Source organism: Crassostrea angulata, chromosome 9 (genome assembly GCF_025612915.1).
Source record: "Crassostrea angulata isolate pt1a10 chromosome 9, ASM2561291v2, whole genome shotgun sequence".
Classification (NCBI taxonomy): domain Eukaryota; kingdom Metazoa; phylum Mollusca; class Bivalvia; order Ostreida; family Ostreidae; genus Magallana; species Magallana angulata.
In genome coordinates, this window is record NC_069119.1 from 22,196,689 (window position 1) to 22,216,935 (window position 20,247).

The 20,247-nt window shown below is 32.9% G+C and overlaps 1 protein-coding gene across 2 annotated transcripts in view; it reads right to left on the reverse strand.

The window, feature by feature from the left end:
- Nucleotides 1–3,730: 3,730 nt before the first annotated feature.
- The window catches only part of LOC128163193 (uncharacterized), a 52,362-nt gene continuing 35,845 nt past the window's right edge, over nt 3,731–20,247 (reverse strand). The window contains exons 3-7 of one of the 2 annotated variants that reach the window (XM_052826722.1): nt 17,739–17,839; nt 16,937–17,092; nt 8,744–8,820; nt 8,519–8,584; nt 3,731–6,915 (exon numbers count right to left, since the gene is read on the reverse strand). In XM_052826722.1, coding sequence (XP_052682682.1) covers nt 6,767–6,915; nt 8,519–8,584; nt 8,744–8,820; nt 16,937–17,092; nt 17,739–17,839 — 549 coding nt within the window. In that variant the 3' untranslated portion in view covers nt 3,731–6,766. The remainder of the gene's footprint in view (nt 6,916–8,518; nt 8,585–8,743; nt 8,821–16,936; nt 17,093–17,738; nt 17,840–20,247) is intronic. The other variant, XM_052826721.1, reaches the window with a different exon arrangement.

Below are 20,247 nucleotides of genomic sequence, written 5' to 3' on the forward strand. Positions count from 1 at the left end.
CCCTATTGTGGTCCCATCCTACCCCGGGGGGTCAGGATTTTCACAACTTTGAATCTACACTACCTGAAAATGCTTCCACACAAGTTTTAGCTTTCCTGGCTGATTGCTTTCTGAGAAAAAGATTTTTAAAGATTTACTCAATATATTCCTATGTAAAACTTTGACCCCCTATTGTGGCCCCACCCTACCCCAAGGGGTATTGCTTTTCACAACGTTGAATCTACACTACCTGAGCATGCTTCCACACAAGTTTCAGCTTTCCTGGCTGATTAATGTATGAGAAAAAGATTTTTAAAGATTTACTCTATATATTCCTTTTTAAAATTTTGACCCCCTATTCAGGTCCCACCCTACCCCCAGGGGTATTAATTTTCAAAAATTTGAATCTACACTACATGAGGATGCTCCTACACAAGTTTCAGCTTTCCTGGCCAAATGCTTTTTGAGAAGAAGATTTTTGAAAATTTCTCAAAATTTACATAATAATTTCTAATTATTTCCCCTTGAAAAAGGGCCTGGCCCTTAATTTTCACAACTTTGAATCCCCTTTGCCCAAGGATGATTTGTGCCAAGTTTGGTTGAAAATCGCCCGAGTAGTTCTTGAGAAGATGTTGAAAATGTAAAAAGTTTACGAACAGACAGACAGACAGACAGACGGACGACAGACAAAATGTGATCAGAAAAGCTCACTTGAGCTTTGAGCAATCATATCATATATATATTTATCATACCTCAACTTAATTTTTACAATATGAGAGTAATTCGATATAGTTCGCTGATTCCTTTAAAATCTTGGTAAACAGACTGATTCCCTGCAAAAAAGTGATTGATACACACCTATTTGGGACACCTAGTAATATCTGTTAACCAAAGGAATAGTTCAGAAATATTTCGAATTAAATCATGACTTTTCATAACCATGTGATTTAAGGTGTAATATCCCTCTGCTATTAATTTTGCCATAAATTTTTTAAAAAAAATTCATATTAATTTTCATCAAAGTCAATATCAATCGATTCATATGAAACAAATTTCAAGTGATGAAGCGCTGCTAGATTTTTCAAAAATTGATAAAATATCTAATCATAATATGAAGAAAACTAGACATAGTGATTAGAAAAAACAAAATTTTACCATCGCAGCATAAAATTAAAAATCCAAAATGTATATGAAAATAATATATAGTTATATACATTTTCAATTCATATTACAAAACATATTGAAGCGCTGCATTTTAGTTCAGAATAGCACTTTGTTGTATTGGTTTGCAACAAAAATTGCTTCAATCAGCAAGAGTTATCCTTCTTTATCATAGACTGTTGAAGGTTTTACATACAGTGCAAGAAAAATTGCCAAAATTTCTTGAATTTCAGAAAAGGTTATCTTTTTAAAATATGGATAAGATAATAGTAAATGGATATAAGAAATCCTAAAAATTTAAACCAGAGCATTTTGTTATGTAACACAAAAAGGGGATCAAGTGAATAATCTTCCAGTAATTGGTATGATATCAACACAGGGATATACTGTCTTGAATCAAATGAGCTGAGATATAAGCGTTTTTTTTAAAATTTGTTTTCCCATATCTGCTCCCTCAGAATAGAAAAGCTTTATTCAATTTTAAACATTTGAAATGTTATAAGTTTTAATTACACGATATCAACTAAGTCTAGAATTCGTAATTGTCTTGGTCACATTTTTCCCAGTTATAATTCATTCAGCTCTGTGAACGAGCTATAGATAGAAAAATAAAAATATTCAATCCAAATATTCTCTGGCCTAAAACATCAAACATGTACTGAACAAGTACATTAAATTTAGTTATATTTAAAAAAAAAGAATAAATCCATCGGGAGGGGGGGGGGGGGAGGGGGAGGAATAGTCATGTAGATATTGCCTCATAAATACTTTTTCATTATGAAACATTTCTTGTAATATTTTGTAAAAGTTTTCTTTACTTTTTTGCCCCCCCCCCCCCCTGCTTCAAAAGAGCCATTGGGTTCAGTTTTAATTTTCTTTTTCTATCTTTGAATTCAAATAAGTGTATCGCCTTCCAACATAAATTGCATGCACCACCTCCCATGTTGTTACATGCATTCATAATTGTGAGTTAACAGAAACAAAGTGATATTATTTTCTACAGAAGTTATCTCTCTTATCAGAGGGACATTCCACCTTAATTCTAGTTGCAACGTTCTTTTTGATCAGCTATACTTATTCATCTTTATTGTATAAAATAACTTGCTCACCTCATTATACGATGAACGTACAATTTAATTTAATTTACTTATTTTGACGTTATAACTTGTTGGATACACGAAGAATTACTATTAATTTGGTCGTTTTCTGATTGATTGTTTGTATCGGTATAATAAAACAGTTAAAGTATACCATTAAGGGAGTCAGCAAGATTCCAGTTCCCTTCATGCAAGCCTATTTCCCTTGGCTTCGCCTCGGGAAATAGACTTGCTCTCGGGAAACTGGAATCTCAACGACATACTTTAACTAAATAATATTAACCCCACATTTTAATATGTCGTAAAAATAATTATTTACATTTGCCTTATTCAACCCATTCTATAGATACCCAAATACATATGTACATTATCCTTACAAGAAACAAACTGCCACAAGTGTAAAGAAGTGTATGCTACCGGATGATACCCTATTTTCATGGATTTAAAATGAAGAACAATGAGAAGCACTGTAGTATGACTTCTCGTATAACAACTCGTGCTTGTGCATACAGATACGTGTAATTAATGCACACAGAAAATTCTCTCGCAGTCATATGGCCAATGTAGTGTCGGCCCAAATATACTAGAGTAATGTGTTACATGCATATGCAATCTATAAGACGTGAAAAAATAACGGGTAAAAAATTGGAATGCCATTAAAAAAACTCAATTAAACATTTTCTTTTCATTGCTTTTATGAAAGTTTCAGCACTTCGTATTCAGTGTATTGTAATGGGAGGGGGGGGGGGGGGGGGGAACTTGGACGCTTGTTCAGCCTAACATTCTCCCGAGGCTCTGGTCCATCACTTTGCAGTCAGACTGTTTGGTGCGGGGATTTCAAGCATTTTAATGTTTTAAACCAATTATAAAATTCTAAGCTTTGTGAATGGGAAGCATAAAATTCGTTGAACCTTGATAGGACTGCGTGCCGTGAACAACAGCGTCTGGGGCGTTAAGTGACTCTTGGATGGTCTTGGGATTTGGAGACCCCTACACCAAATTGTCTTGTTTTTAGAAGTCAGAAAGAAGTTGCAGATTTATCAAAGATTGCATTAATTTTATCCAGTTATGCCATTTGCAGACGACCAAATAAAACCCAATTACGGTAGCAACGGGTCTAATATGACTGATAAACTATTATGTTAATACTTTTTACAAGACAATACGCAGTATAATACTGTAGATTGGCAAATAATCACGATGGTTTTAATTTCACTATATTCGCGATTTATCGTTTTTCCGCAAAAATAAACCCATCGTAAATATTAACACAAGGTTTTTTTTAAAACGTTTTATTGCTTATACTTTGATCAACTGGTTTTCTTGGAGCATGAAATAAAAACCATCGCGATTGGTACTTTTTGAGAATTCCTGAAATTTTAACACCGTGGAACTAAAACGACATACAGCATGTAATGCATTATTTCATACATGTATTTGTCATCGTAAAACTAGCTATTCCCTCTATGAATTTTCAAATAGTCATGTATAACTGCAGTAACTAAAATAAGTTTTTGAAACAATATAATTGTTTTCAAATTTATTCTTTTTAAAAAGCATTTTGCATAAAATAATGATTAAATACAAGATAACAAGTGACTAGAGATGGAAAATCAACAATAAATCATTTTTTTATAAAGTTATTATGTAAATCAATGATAAAATAAATATACAAAAGCACTTTCTGTTTTATGTATTACTACAATACATGCAAGCTTAATAAATATATATTAAGTGAAATCAATTACAAGGTAATTGGCACGCGATTATAGTATTAATAATAAAATGACGTCAGATTAGAAAACAGAGGTCCATGGGCCACATTGCTCATCTGAGCGACAATAGACATAATAAAATCAGCTTTATGGAGTCATATACAAAACATCTGGACAATGTCTTACTAGACAACAATAAGATGGGGACTTTCTCAAAGGACCCCGCTTAAATAATGGACAATAAGATGGACAGCATTTCAGAGAATTTTGCTTTACAATTGACCTTGACTTATAACAGTAACTTTTCCAGGTGGCATAAAACTCTTTTTTTCAACCACAGCAAGATTAAGCAAATGAAAAATAATCTATGGTCTAAAACTGATTATAAAAGAGATCTGCTATAATCTTCACATTGATTTGTTTCAAATTATAAAGTCACTTCACACCATTAACCCAAAAGCTCTGTAAATGTGAAGTAGGAACCAAACACGGAGAGAATATATATGCTCTAACAAAAATTTTGGCAGTGTCCTATATGACCTTGACACTTTAAAATCTTCAAACATCATTCACAATCATGCATATTCTTAGATTCTATGCACTCTGAAAGTGAAGTATGAGCCAGATTGGACCAAAGGGAGAAAAGAAATGCTCTGGAAAAGGAACAAGGATTGTTCATTTAACTCTGCTTTGACATTTACGGTTGACCATGAAACTTGGTTCAAGGTTACTGCACACCCTTAACTCAAAAGCTGTGTTTTGTGTGAAGTATGACCCAAATAGAGCTAACAAGAAAGTATATATATGCTCTGAAAAAATAATTTGCGTGAGCCAATATGACCTTGACCTTTGACCTACAAACTTCATTCAAGATCACTGCACACGCATTGACCATAGGCACTCTGTGAGTGAAGTTTGAGCCAGATTGAACAAAGGGGAGAGAAGATATGCTCAAGACAATGGTTTTTCATATACATATAATTCTGCTATGACCTTCAGATTCAACTTAAAAACATGGTTCAAGGTCACTGCATACCCTTTACCCGAAAGCACTCTGTAGATGAAGTCAGGGCCAGATTGGGCCAATGGGAAAGAAGATATGCTCTGGACAACAGATCTTGGGTGGACAGACAAACAGAAGGATGGATGGACAGATGGATGGACGGACAGTCTGAACTCCATAGGGCACCCACAGAGCAAGGCCCAAATAATAGATTTTTTATATAAAAAATCCCCTGCATATTCTTATTTTTATCATTGAGCCCCTTTGTAACAGGGTGATTTTAAAGTCGTATCACATTAGAGCATTGCAGTTTTTGAGCAATGTGTACACCAGGTCATGTGATCCCAACATCAGTGTTAGCTTGATGATGCAATCTCTAAAAATAAAATGGTTTTTGAGAAGATCTTAAACAAATGTTTATATAGGAATTATAAACCTACATTAAACTTTGAACCCCTAGTGAGGCCCAAGAATTGTCTGGGGGCTAAACAATTTTAAAGAATCAACCATACGTTAAAATACTTACATATAAGTAAAACCATTTGTAATAATATTTAAGGTTTTTGGGAATAATTGAAATGATTTCCTTTCTAAAATTAGACCCCCACCCCCAATGTGGCCCAACCCTACTCCTGAAGATTATACTATGACAAATTTTAATCTACACTATCTGATCTGACTAATACAACTTTTCTAGGCAAATAATGTTTTAGAAGATGTTTATTTTTTAAAATTTTCCTTCATATATTCCTATGTTAAAATTTGACACCCCCTATGTGTGGCCAAACCATACCCATAGGGATCATAATTTAAAAACCTGAGTCTTCCCTACCTGAGGATACATCCACACAGTTTACAGCTTTTTCGCCCATTCGGTTTCTGAGAAGATGTTTTTAAAGATTTTTCTCTATATATTCTGATATAAAAATTTGACCACCCCATTGTGGCCCCACCCTATCCCTGGGGATCATGATGAATCTACCATAAGCAAGATGCTTTCACGTAAGATTCAGCTTTTCTGGCTGATATATTTCTAAGAAGAAGACATTTAAATATTTTTCTTTATATATACATGTACCTATGTAAAAAATTTGACTCCCCATTGTGATTTGTGGCACCCCCTACCCCCAGTGATCATGATTTGAACAATCTTGATTTTACCCTACCTGAGGATGCTTCCATATGGTTAACAGCATTCTTTGCAGATTGGTTTCTGAGAAGATTTTTAAACTTTTCTCTATATATTTTTATGAAAAAAGTCTGACTACCCCATTGGGGCCCCATTCTACCAACTGGGATCATGATTTGAACAAATTTGAATCTACCCTACGAGAGGATTCTTCCACAAAAGTTTAAGCTTTCTTGGCCAAATTGTTATTGAGAAGAAGTATTGAACATTCTTGAGAAATTTTGAATAATTCCTAATTATCTCCCCCTGAAAAGAGCTTAATACTTAATTTTCACAACTTCAAATTCCCTTTGCCTATGGGTGCTTTAGCCAAGTTTGGTTGAAACTGGCCTATTGGTTCTACAGAAGATGTAGAAAATGTGAAAAGTTTATGGACAGATGGACAGACAGACGGATGACAGACAAAATGTGATCAAATTAGCTCACTTGAGCTTTCAGCTCATGTGAGCTGAAAAAAATAGCTTTTATATAAAAATATGTCTGTAGCTCAAAGAAGTATGAAAAAATAAAAGAATAATAAAACTAAAACACTAACAAACAAGTTTTAACAAATACATTCTCTCTAGATCTGTTTCTCTGACTCTGTCTCTCTTTCTCTCTGTCTGTTTGTTACTGTTTTTCTTTATTTATTTCTTTCTTGAAGTGGTGCCTTTATGGGTCCTTCCTTAATAAAGTTGACTTCAATACTTTGGCCATCTCCATCATCTTGCATTTTTTTACCATAAAGGTCACCATGAGCAACCTTCTTAATTTTGAAGAGATGTTGAATTGCTGTCAAAATTAAAAATCATCAATTACATTTAAAAACAAGAGGGTCATGGGCCACATCACTCACCTGAAAAACAATAGGCATGATAAAATCAGCTTCATGGAGTCATAATACAAAATATCAGAACAATGTGGTATAATACATGTAGATCCTATACAAAAAAATCTGTGTCCCCTTGGATATTCTTGTATTTATAATCAAGTCCCTTTTCTAACAGGATGATTTTATAGTCATTTCACATTCAGCATTGCAGTTCTCAAAAAGGCCCTTAACAATTGTTAAATACAGGATATATACCTACATCAAACTCTGAACCCCTTGTGAGGCCCCATAATCGTCCAGGGGCCAAAGTTTAAACAATTTAAAAGAATCAGCAATATATAAAATGGTTGCATATAAGTAAAAGCTTACATAATTACATTTCACTAAAGTTACAGCTTTTCTAGGCAAATGTTTTTTTTAGAAAAAGATTTAAAGAAATTTTTCTCTATATTCCTATGTAAAAATTTGCCCCCCCCCCCCCTCCCCCCCCCCCCCCCCCCCCCCCCCCCGGGAATCATGATTTGAATAAACTTCAAATCTCACTACCTGACAATGCTTCCAAACAAGTTTCAGCTTTCCTGCCCAAATGGCTCTTGAGAAGAAGATTTTTAAAATTTACCCTATATATTCCTATGTGGCCCCACGCTACCCCTAAAGGTCATGATTTTCACTACTTTGAATCTACACTACCTAAAAAATGCTTCCACACAAGTTTCAGCTTTCCTGGCTGATTGCTTTCTCAAAAGAATATTTTTAAAGATTTACTCTGTATATTCATATGTAAAAATTTCTTCACTAACCGAGGATGCTTCCACCCAAGTTTCAACTTTCCTGGCTGATTGCTTTCTGAGAAGAAGATTTTTGAAAATTTCTCGAGAATTTTCAATAATTCCAAACTTTCTCCCTTTGCAAAAGGGCATGGTCCTTAATTTTTACAACTTTGAATCCCCTTGGCCTAAGGATGCTTTGTGCCAAGTTTAGTTGAAATTGGCCCAGTGGTTCTGGAGAAGATGTTGAAGGAGAGGAGAGGAACACGTAAGTTGTAAGAACTTGTTTCCAATCTTCTTGCATAATTACACAATAAAATATGTTGATAATGTGAAAAGTTTACAGACAGACGGGCGACAGACAAAATGTGATCAGAATAGCTCACTTGAGCTTTCAGCTCAGGAGAGCTAAAAATCACATACATAAAAATCAAAATAAATAAGAGAATTAGGTCAATTCCAAACTTCAGATTGCTTTTAATAAAAAAAAAAACCCTATCAAAAAGCAACTTTAAATTCACAAATTTTGATTGGAGCTTATAAATTGACATAAAATTGTTTTTACAGAATAAAAACATCGCAAAGCGTGAAGTTTATTGCAGTAAGCTATCTTTTCCAGATGAGGTATTTTATTCCATTGAGCAAACAGCTCTAACCCCCTATTTAGATTTATTTTCATTATAGACATTCCAAAGTTAGTATTCTCATTGTATTCTGTTTATGTGTATCATTAACACAGGGTCATTTACATATTACATTCTTGGAGAAAAACAAAAGATAAACATGAAATCAGTACCTCTGTTGATACAGTTTTGTAACTCTTCTTTCTGTAAGCAATTTGCTGAATGCATTCCTTCTAGTTCTAGATTAAAAGATTACAGAGTTTGGATACATAATAAAACATTATGTAAAACATTTCTTAGGGTTTTTTTCAATAAATATTGACTAAAATATTTTCCATGTTAAATTTATTTGATTTTCCATTTGATACTTTAAATTTCAAATAACAGTTATCTAGTACCTTGGATTTTGGTTACAAAATCTGGGTTGTCCTTCTTGCAACAATGATGAGCATAAGCTTTTATATAATCCAAGTGTCTGTGAAAAAAACAAAACACAATTTTTCACTACAAGTCTATGTGGGATTTTGTTTATGATTGTCAAAAATACAACATGCTTCAATGTCCACCAGTGGACACACTGTTTCATTATGTAACCCTTCCCCCTTTTCAAAAAGGATACCAGAAATTAGATATTATTCGATTTTAAAATTTTATATTTACATTTGCAAATATATTTCCTTATATGAACCTATAGAGTAGTGAAAACGTTCAATTCTGTATGAACTTTTTCATGATGTCACAATGATCATGGCACGCGCTTATAGCTTGTCGCTAGGATTATTGTAAACATAAAATCTCAGTAATTTTAACTGTTCTGAACAATTTGTCTTTTTCAAACATAAATATAAGTAATATATAGCAATGTTAAAAAGTTCACTGGGATATGAAGTTGGTTGGTACGTGATCAAATCTATTGAGAAGCCCTATGGGCTTCACAGGAATTGATCATGTGACCAACCAATTTCATATCCTGATGAACTTTTTAAATTGCTGTTTATTTCTTGAAAAACATTGGCCATATTTGATATGTATGTTATCATTACATAGCTTTTAATATAGAAGAAAACAAAAAGTATGATTAAAGTAGATAAGATTAAGAAGGAAAAATAGAAGTGTTGTAAATGGCCTTTTCATTTGTATAAAATAGATAAGTGTTGTGGCTGACTAAATTGAGAAATTATTAACAATAAGGAATAGCAATGCTTGTATGGCCGTGGTTATATTTCTTGACCCAGCATGACAAAGTAACAGCTTAAACAGGCTCAAACTGCTTAGTTACAGGTTTATCTTGAGGTGTTCGTAAGTACTATAGTACTTCGATCTGTACTTGTTTTGTTAATTAACACGGTTAACAAAAATGAAAGACAGAACACAGAGGAAATAAAACAACATCTATAGGCTTGCAGGTGCACGATCTCCTGCAGAGAGGGAACCCATTGTCTTTTTTATAATAAGTTTTTCCTTAACTTAATTTCATTTTTTACATCAAACACATTTTATGCCAATATTACAAAACAAACAGAATTCCAGCCTTAGTATGACACGCCCACACAAGTTAGACGTACTTTAGTATGCCATTCAAAAAAAATGTTAAACAATATTTCCAAGTGTCTCTGATGTGTAAAATGAGTCATGCATTGTCAATATACAGATCCAATAATAGTTGATGCTTAAATCCAATCTATTTGAAATCCCTCTGAGAGCATATGCACACAAGCATTAGCAGTTGAACATTTATGTCTTTGTATTAATTGAACACTTGTTGATGTATCTGCACACCGCTGCTTAAAATTTAGTTCATCTGCATTCTAAAAGAAATAGAATATTAATTTCATACAGTTTTTTCTTAACTAAAGCTTGCATTTAGATTCTTTTAAACATATTTATTGCTCCTTGTATTAAAGTCCACATGATTGCACGTTCCTTTGGATTTCAGTTGTGAAGTTCAAGGTCAAAAAGAAATTTTTTCAATCCATATTGTCTTTAAAATAGATCAAATGTTAAAAGCTTTTCTTTATTTCAAAACTTTTCACTTTTATGATATCATCAGCTTGGCATCTAAACAATCAGGATGAACTTGGCAAACAAACATTACAGATGATACAAGAAAAAAATTTCATTAACACGTAAAGATCTCAATTCAAACTTAAATTAATGCAAAAGATAATTGCATAATATTTTGATATAAATAAATTGAACAATAACTCAAATATAGATTTTAAAAAAAAAATACTTTACTGTAACAAAATATAAAGAACACAAAAGCTAATATTTCTAACAATCTCATTAAATTTTGTGTCAAGCTATGAAAATATAAAAGCAAGACTTACGAATCTGTGATGGGACCAGTTTTACTGATTTTACATGGATATTTAAAGTTCCACGTGTTTAATAAGGAATTTACAGAGCCTTTGTCCTATGAATCTGAAGTTTCAATTTATACAAGGCTATTAATGATGTTATGGTCTTTTTTGCACTCTCTGTCAGAAACAAGATTTAAAGATTCAGAAAAGTACACATACATGTACATGTACCACTTCAAGGGCTATTGCTATTGTTAAGTATTTCATCATGTTTTGCCAACTTCACAATCTTTTTATTGTATATCTACAGAGAATCCCTTATTTAAAATGGCCATGAGACATGAATTGTAATTACAACAGGCAAGATAATATTCCCATTGTGTAGGCATTTCTCATTCTGGGTTCTCAATGGTTAATGATGTTTGTGTTGATATTGCCTAAATTCTGATTCATTTCAATTTTCAGACTTGTTCAGATCACTTGACCTCAATGTTTGTTTATGAAGCAGAGTTATTTTTTCTTTCTTTGATCAAACATAAAGTCAAGGTCATACTTTTCACAATGGATCACAAAACCTGACATATGCCAGAACAAGATGGAGTAACTAGTTTAAAATAATCAGGGATAATCCTTAGAAACAAGTGGAAATGTCTGCAACTTAATTGATCGTAAAAATGCGGGAAACCTGCATATTAATATTTAAATCTAAATTCTTACTAATCCTTCTAACTTGCTTTAGAACTTTAGAACTTTGACTGAGTGGTGAACAGATCACCAGTGTCTAGATGATTCCCTGTAAATTAACACTCTTGGTAGCCGGGTCCTCTGCTCCCAGCAGGTCCTTTGTACTTGCATGCTTCTGTGGCTTGCCAGACATGTCCTCCTCCCATGGGTGTCTCCCTACGGTCATCATTGCATCATATCATAAATCAGCTCCCCTTGTAATGTGGCAAAGCTAATCATAGCTGATGCTTGGGAAAAGCTTATTCCCTCCAAAGAAGCATTTCATGTATTTGTTAACCTATTGCTATGTCACCGCCATAAATTACTTATTATAATAATCTCTCCAGGGTTTTAAAAGCAGGCTATGTAACATCCTTGGTTCCTTGACAAAATTTATATAACAATTGTGAATTAAAACATTTTAACCAATTTATATTATCTGTCAATCAAAGAAGCAAATGTTACAATGAATAATCATTTATGAACAATTAATCTTAAATCAAGATTTGAGTAAATTTAAGCTAATATCATTTTCTTCAAGGTCACAGAATTACATATTGTTATAACATAAATCTTTTTTACATTATAGATTTGCAGTACCTCATTATGAGAAAAAATATGTCAAATCTTTTCCAATTAAGTTGACTTAAGAATGGGCAATCATGCAGCTTTTAAGATAAAAATTAGGAAAAAACTAAGCAAGAAATATCCCAGATTATTTTTGAGAAACAAAATATCATGGAAATTAAGCTTGTAGATAAAAGAGCTTATTGAAAGAGGTCTGAGTATTTCATCAGTTCGGCTGATTTAATGTGCTGCTTCTCCTATTTTTATGTCTGTTTTGTATTAATATATTTAATTTTACTACAGTAATATCTGCTCGAGGCTCTTCAAGTGTTCTTTTCTAGCTAGGCAAAGAGCACTTTGGTATGTAGAATTCCTGATAAATGTTTTCACATTCATTTTTTTTTTGGGGGGGGGGGGGGGGTGTTATTGAATCAGAATCACGTTGCTGATATTTGTGTTGGGAGAGAGACAGTCTTCTTACCTAAATTCCTGTACAGTGTGTGAAACTCAGCCCTGAACAATGTTTCCTTTTTTCTATCTATGTATGATGTTCTGTTTCATACTATTCTAATATTAAATTATTTCTTCAAAAACTAATTTCAGATCTAATGCCTTGATTTCATTCAACTTAACATTCCCAAATTCCCTAAAAATAAAATTAAAACAAAGGATCTATTGCGAATAAAAATTGAATTGACCTATAGGGGAGATGGATTTCCAGTAAAAAATCAATTTTGAAAATCAAAGTTTTTTGGTTATTTTCTACTGTACATGTTTCTAAATTTTTCGAATTTGCATTTTGAACGTATCATATTGCTCTTGCAATTTTATAACTAATCATCAAAGTTTGCGAAAACAGCATTTTGTCAGTAAAATGGTATATTTCTGCATGATTTTTTGTATAGTTATCCTTTGGGACCAGTCATCCCCCTAAAAAATTTAATACATTTTGATAGGTTTTGTTGAAAAGAATGAGTTAAGATAAAAAAAACTGTAGGGGCACCCAGGCCCTGGAATCAGATTTTGCAAAAAACCTACAAAAATTTCGGAAACTGATTTCTTTCATAGTTGTCTTTATTTACAGTGAAGAGTGCAAGTTCTGGATAGCTCAGTAGGTTAAACCGCTACCTATGTAACTCGTAATGTTTTTTGTGCCCTGGTTCGATTCCATCTGTGGGCATACATTTTCTTTTTTAAAATTAACAGCATTTATAAACACCTTTCTTTATCAGGCAGAATTGTACTTTTTGTATATATTTAATATTGATCTTCTTTAAATGCACATTTGCTCTTTGAGATATCGATGGAAATAGTATATACTTAACTTGTAAAAGCAATCAACCGGATCTATACCAACAGGTGCCACGTAAAAAATCATGCCGAACAAATACTATTGCATCTGCTTTTCCAGAAAATACAATTGTGAGAGAAGTACTGAAAAGTGATACAGTTCATTCTTTGCAAAGAATGTGTGCATTGGTGACATTTTATGCCAAAAATGCAGGAGGAAGGTTTATAGATTACAAAAAAATGGGGGTGGGTTAGTTAAAGTTTGAAATCTGTCCTCTTTTCATCCCAGGCATCAGGTAAGTCCCTTTATACAAAGGATGCAGCTGTTAATACAGAAAAGAGTTCAGTTGTATGTATGGTGAATGATGATTATAGTTTTCGAACGCCTCGTAAAAATCCTTCTTCATCTACAAACATCATTCTTCCTGTTATTTCTGTTGAAAAAACTAAGGCGACGTGCATTATTTGTAGCAAAAAGTCAAAGGATTTGCGACCTTTGAAACTGCGTCATGCAAGACTTTCGATAATTGCTAATACATCCCATATCAAATGTTCTTAGGATCTTGACACCCTGTGACTTCTACTGTTTATGACAGTACATGTATGTCATTGCCTTCCCAGCACTTGGACTGCACCCAAGCTATCAGAAAAATAAATAAGGAGAGGGGAAAGTTGTGAGAGTTTGGATGTTTGGATAAAGAGAAAATTTGTGAGAGTTTTAGATGTTTGAATAAATCAGCAGACAGCATGAGTCTGAATGGTGTTGACATGATAAAGAGCACAATGCTACCATTGCGAAACACAGTTAGAATTAAAGGATCTTAACTTGTACCATATTTCACTTCAAAACTGTGACATTTTATTTTGCCAGGACATCAATCCAATTATGATTACTTTAAAGTAAATTGAATTTCTGGCAACTCAAATGCTGTTCAGATAAAAAAGGACAGCCATGCCCATTCTGCTCCAAAGAGTCTCATGCAGTGACTTCGACATTTAGGTTATTTTCTGATTATAGAGTTCTTCAATCTGCCACACACAGGTATCTCCCAGACTCCGTAACACTGCATTTTCATGACAAGTTTCATTAATCCCTTCCACATGCAATCAATTTTTATCTCATCCTTTGAAATTTACTCCGTATGCATTTGTCATCTTGCGTAGGAGAGAATAACACTGTTTGTTAAATGATAAATAAGTTCAATATTTTTCATCATCTTGGCATTGATTTTGTACATTCAACATTACAAAATTATTGAAGTTCCTCTTTAGATTTCAATGTAAGTGAATTTATGTTCCATGGAATCTTGTGATTATTATGTTAAGTCAGCTAAATGATATTCTTTTTTTTTTTATACAAATAGAATTTACTGAAGGACTTTGAAAACTGAACAGACAGCAAAGAATTTTTGTGTTTCCATGTTCACTCAAAAGGCATCACACACTTAAAGATGATAGACCCTAGCTATTCCCTTTGTGAATTCAATTACACAGACCAGGGAAGTTGGTGAGATGCAGTGAAATTCTTCAAATGAAGTCTCAATCACCAACACTGCATGCATTAATTTCTTGTGATGCAACATGTTGCTGGGAAACACCATCAGTACTTACTGACTTGCTGCATGTAGTGGCTGCTCTAGCTACTTTGTATTTTGAGCAATATTTTAGCTACTACCAGCAATAAAGAGTATTTGTAATGAATGTTTCATAAATCAATTTGGAAAAAAAAAAGTCTTAGGGTCTGCATTATAAGTTCTTTACATTAGCTTTTGTAAGGAAATCGCTTCAAAATTACACTTCAACATAAAAATAAAGTTATTAATAAAAAAAAATCATAAGGAAGTAGTCTTTTCTTTTTTTTTTTGCCTTGTCAAACGTTAACTTGATTAATTGATAATTAAATCAAGATGAAAGGAAATTAAAATAGTATATTTTTCTTTCTTTTTTACTATCATACAATTTGGCATAGAAATAGTAATCATTTTTTATAACCTAACAAGGACTATATATTTGGCGTAAAATTGGCGTAGGAAAATTCCACGTTTGGCAGTCAGAATTGCTGTAGATAAATGAGTCTGTTTTAGCATTTTTTAAACAATAACATTAATGTTGGATTTTTTAACTACTGTGAACTAATAATATGATAATTGGGTTTCTGAATAGGTTTTTAAAATATGATTTGCCTGTCAAATTACATTTTTATAGGCTTTGTAAAGTGAAAAAATCACCAAAATCAGTTTTCCTCTCTTATTAAATGGTCAATATATTAGCTTTTCTGTCAATTTATATCTATATATTAAGTCTTCATAATACTTTAAAATCTGAAATATTTTAATATTGGAAGCATAAAACAATAATCAAAATCAAAATTTATGAAAATTAGAGGAAATGCGGGCTAAGCAATATCAATTTTAGTTTCAATGTTTATTCCAATTTAGTAGTATAAGCTGATAGACATTCTGATACTCTATCATTTCAGTGAAGAATAGAATCTTCATATTTTAAACAGATGTCTACATAACTGCAAAGAACTACATTTATTTTTATCATCCTTTAAGTTGAGGAAAAAGGTAGTGACCTTGACCTGACCGTTATGCAAAAACAGGGAGATCAAATTTGAATTAACTGATAGAATCATTTGTTTATATGATCTGTTTGACTGTGTCAAAATTTCATGAATTTCTTTTTATAAGAAGTATGTTTGATAACGAGAAGACTCCTTCCTTAAACTTCCAATATTGATCGCTTTAATTAAAATATATTAATTATAGATGCATTAATTTTCAGATGATGAATGTATAAAAATTTTATACACTCTGCAAATAGGATATTTTATGTTTATTTAGATTCACCCTCTTGAGTAAAATAGAGCAGTCAGATGCATTCACAATAAACCAATATACACATTTTATATCCCGATGCACATGTCTCATCAGAAAGATGCAATCAGAAATCTATTTGTTCAATTAATAAAGAAGCAAGGGAGAAGCACTTCCTGGAAATTCTAATTAATTGAGGAAGGTCTGGTAATTAATATCCAGCCATCAAACATGCCCTTTATGAACAATTCATGAGATGGTGATTTTATTCTTGACATTAATTGAGAATGTGACCATAAGCAAATCATTTTTGTTTTACCATTTAATTAATTCAGCACTATCAGCCAGTACCAGACATTTGCAAATTGTCTTTTGAGATGTTTATGGCAATATGTACACAGTCTCCTGTGAATAGTTTTTAAGTGTTGATTGGGGCCATCTAAAATGTAGATGCTCAGATAATAGTTTCATTACATAAATTTACAAATGTAGGATAGAGAATACATGTATTTTTAATTTTAAAAATATTTGCTTTAAATTAACAGTGTAGTAAAAGTGTCATAACCAGAGTTCCCAATATCTCGGGCTGGTGGATTTGTGCAGGATTCACAAGCCAGAGGCTCAAGACATCAGATGCTATACGGCTATTTGTTATTGTTTCATACTGCACTATATTCTTTTAAAACAAGTGACTGCTTCATTATTCTGATCCAGACTACCAATACAAAGAATCCTCTACCATTTTGATTGTGCATGATGTTATATTCATTTCCTTATAACACACATTAGCTCAGTGTAGCATATGTTGTATACAGTATAAGCTTTCATACATTGCTATTTGACAAATACATTAGATACAAATAGCTAACAATGCTGCTATAGAACTCACCGCTGCTCTTGACCTTCATCAGAGACCAGACCCCTGAGATTGTTCGACAACTGGGTCAGTTGCTGGCTGAAGTAGGTGAACTGCTCCCAGTCCCTAGAGCTTACAATGGGCTTTATTGAGGTATTCTCCTTGTCTTTCAAATGCAAGTACTGAAACCTGTTCCATGTTAAAATGTATGTAATAAATTGAGTAGACTTTTAAACGGTACAAAACTTCGAATTTTCAGCATGAGTCATGAATACACTTGGAACTATATAATTGATTAGTATATTGTAAAGTCTGAAACAACTTTTATTAATTCACCTATAGCTATCTACCATGTAAAAAACTAATGGTCAGTGTTGCATACACGTACTGACCATGCACAAGCTTGTTGATCCTTAGCTTCATAAAATCTCATTTTCAATCCACTAGTGAGTGAACAAATCTTCATGATTTTGCAATTGGGTGTTCAAAATAAGGACAATGCTTTGCGTTACATTGTAACATTCATTTGTAAGTATGCGTTACATTGTAACATTCATCTGATTGGTGAAAATTCCCATCGCAAAGTGAGAATAACCCAATCATAAAGAGCAAGAGTTATAAACATAAAATTATTAATTATTATTTAAACCAGGGAATTTGAGTTTGCCATGATCCATAAGCATATGCAAGATTAACCAAAGGTCTCTTCACATCATGTTCACCTTCATGTCACATGTTAGTGTATGAAAAACTGATTTCAATTGTTATCTAAAGTTCAAGGATTTTTAATATTTTTTTCAGTATGTCTGTAATTTTTCCAAATACATGTAAGTACCTTTTCTGTATGGTTGACTGAACAATTTCCACTTGAACTTTAAGCTGAGACAACCTTTCCTCTTTCTGATTGTAATGATTTTTCAATCCCATCACCATTTGCTTTTTAAAAATCAGTTGAATATACATGTACACAGTAGTGTATTAGTAAAAGTATATAAATATAATAAAAATAATATAAATAAAGCAGAAATTTGAATTTTCTTTATAAACAAGAGGCACATGCAATATTGGACACATCGCTCACCTGAACAACAGTTCCTTGTTTCTATTTCGTAGCATATGATTATGCTATTTCTATGTTAAACTTTGAATCCCTTCTGGGGCCCCAGTAATAGATCGAGCTTTTATAATTTGGAATTTACACTATATGAGAATGTTTATGAAGTAATCTGACAAACTGAACCCGCACTGTAGTTCTCAAAAAGATTTTTAAACATTTTCCATATTATATACTTCTATGTTAAACTTTGAACCCATCTGGGGTCCTGCATAGATGTGATATGCACTGGTGTTAAACAAAATGTACCCTTTTTTTTCAACCCTATTCACGATGTACCGCAGGCACACCAAAATTCATGGAGTATAAAAAATTTGTTCAGTATTTTGAATTTCTCGCTAAATGCAACCATTTTCCTCTCATCCTCACTCGTGAGACACTGGAAAACATCACCTGTGTCTGACACATGACCTACCCATACTTGTGTGGTGCAAACTGTAAACTAGTTGCGTGTGAAGATGTGAAAAGTTAATTGCCATTTGGGTTAATCATCCCTATCAAAATGCCCCTTTGGGTAGCTTTGTTTTAAAAGGGGAATTTAATTATAACTGTTTTAAAATATTTCGTTACTTGATCTAAAATCTTTTTGCTGAATTGCCAACTTTAGAAATATACATCAATCTAAACCAGCTCTCCATACGTAATGTGTTCCATGAATATACATGTTTATTATCATGCTTATGCTGGAATAAAGGATTTATGTTAGGTTGCATTTAATGCTGTTATTTACATTGCTGGTGTATATATCAGTAAATATTCATGAACAAGACGTAAATTGGAGACATCAACTCTCACGTTATACTATATAAAGTTGGTAAACAAACTATCTCATCTAAACTTGCTCAATTCATATGATTTGTGAAAAAATTGTGATTACATGTATAACAGGCATAGAAAACTATTTCAACATTTAAATAAGGATTTAAGTGATATTTGGTACCGTTTTTTGTACTGTTTTTTGATGGACAGTGTACAGTAATTTCATCCAAATTCCAGTTTGTGGTACAGTTTTGTGGTCTTCAACTTATCACATGTATCGTAAGTATTATTCCAGGGGACACTATTTTAAAAATATTGAATCTACATTATCCAAAGATGCATGCAGAGTAATCCCACGAATTTTGGCATTGTAGTTCTCGAGAAGAAGATTTTTTAACATTTTTCCTAATTATACTTTTATTTCTAACTTTGAACCCCTTTTGGGGCCCCAGTATTAGTCTAGGGGTTACAATTTTACCAAAATTTAGAATGTTCAATAGCCATGGATGCTCGATAGTAATCCGTCAAAACTGCTGCACTGCAGTTCTTGAGAAGATTTTCAAACATGTTCCCTATATATTTCTATATTAACCTTTGAACCCCACCTGGGGCTCCAGTATTAGTCTGGGTGTCACGGTTTCCACAATTTAGAATCTTCACAATATGAGGATGCTTGAATAATCCCACAAAGTGTAGCATTGAGGTTCTTGAGAAGATCTTTAAATACTTTCCCTATGTTAAACTTTGAACCCCTCCTGGGGCGCAAGTGTTTGTCTGGGGGTCACATCTTTTATAATTTAGAATCTACACTATTTGAGGATCCTTACACAGTATAAAACTCACAAACTGTAACATTGCACTTCTCAAGAAGAAGATTTTAAAAAATGCTTTCTACACATTTCTATGTTAAACTTGAACCCCTCTTGGTGCCCCAGTATTAGTTTTGGGGTCACAATTTAAACATTTTAGAATCTACAATTGCCAAGGATGTTAAGGCATAATAATATCCCAAACTGTTGCATTGTAGTTCATAAGAAGGAGATTTTTTAATATGTTTCCTATATATGTTAAACTTTGAACCCCGCCTGGGCCCCCATTTTTTGTCCGGGGGTTAAGATTTTTACAATTTAGAATTATTACTACATACAAGTTTTTTTTTTTATATATTGGCATTCCTGATTTCTGGTGCAGTTGTTTTTGATAAGATGATTTTAAAAAATTTTAACTGGGTTTTCAAGCAGAAAAATCTGGTTATTAAAATGGTGAAAATAGTGGGCGGGTGCCAAAAAGGGTACCCTCATTGTACGGAAAACTCCTCCTACAGTTTTCAAGATAGGAAGTTGTTCTTTTGCAGACCAATTGTACATATATCAGAGGTGTGACTAGCAAGAAAACATGGTTTGCTGTCACCTTGACAGCTTTTCACTTGTTCCTATAATGTATTTCTATGTTAAACTTTGAACCCTGCCTG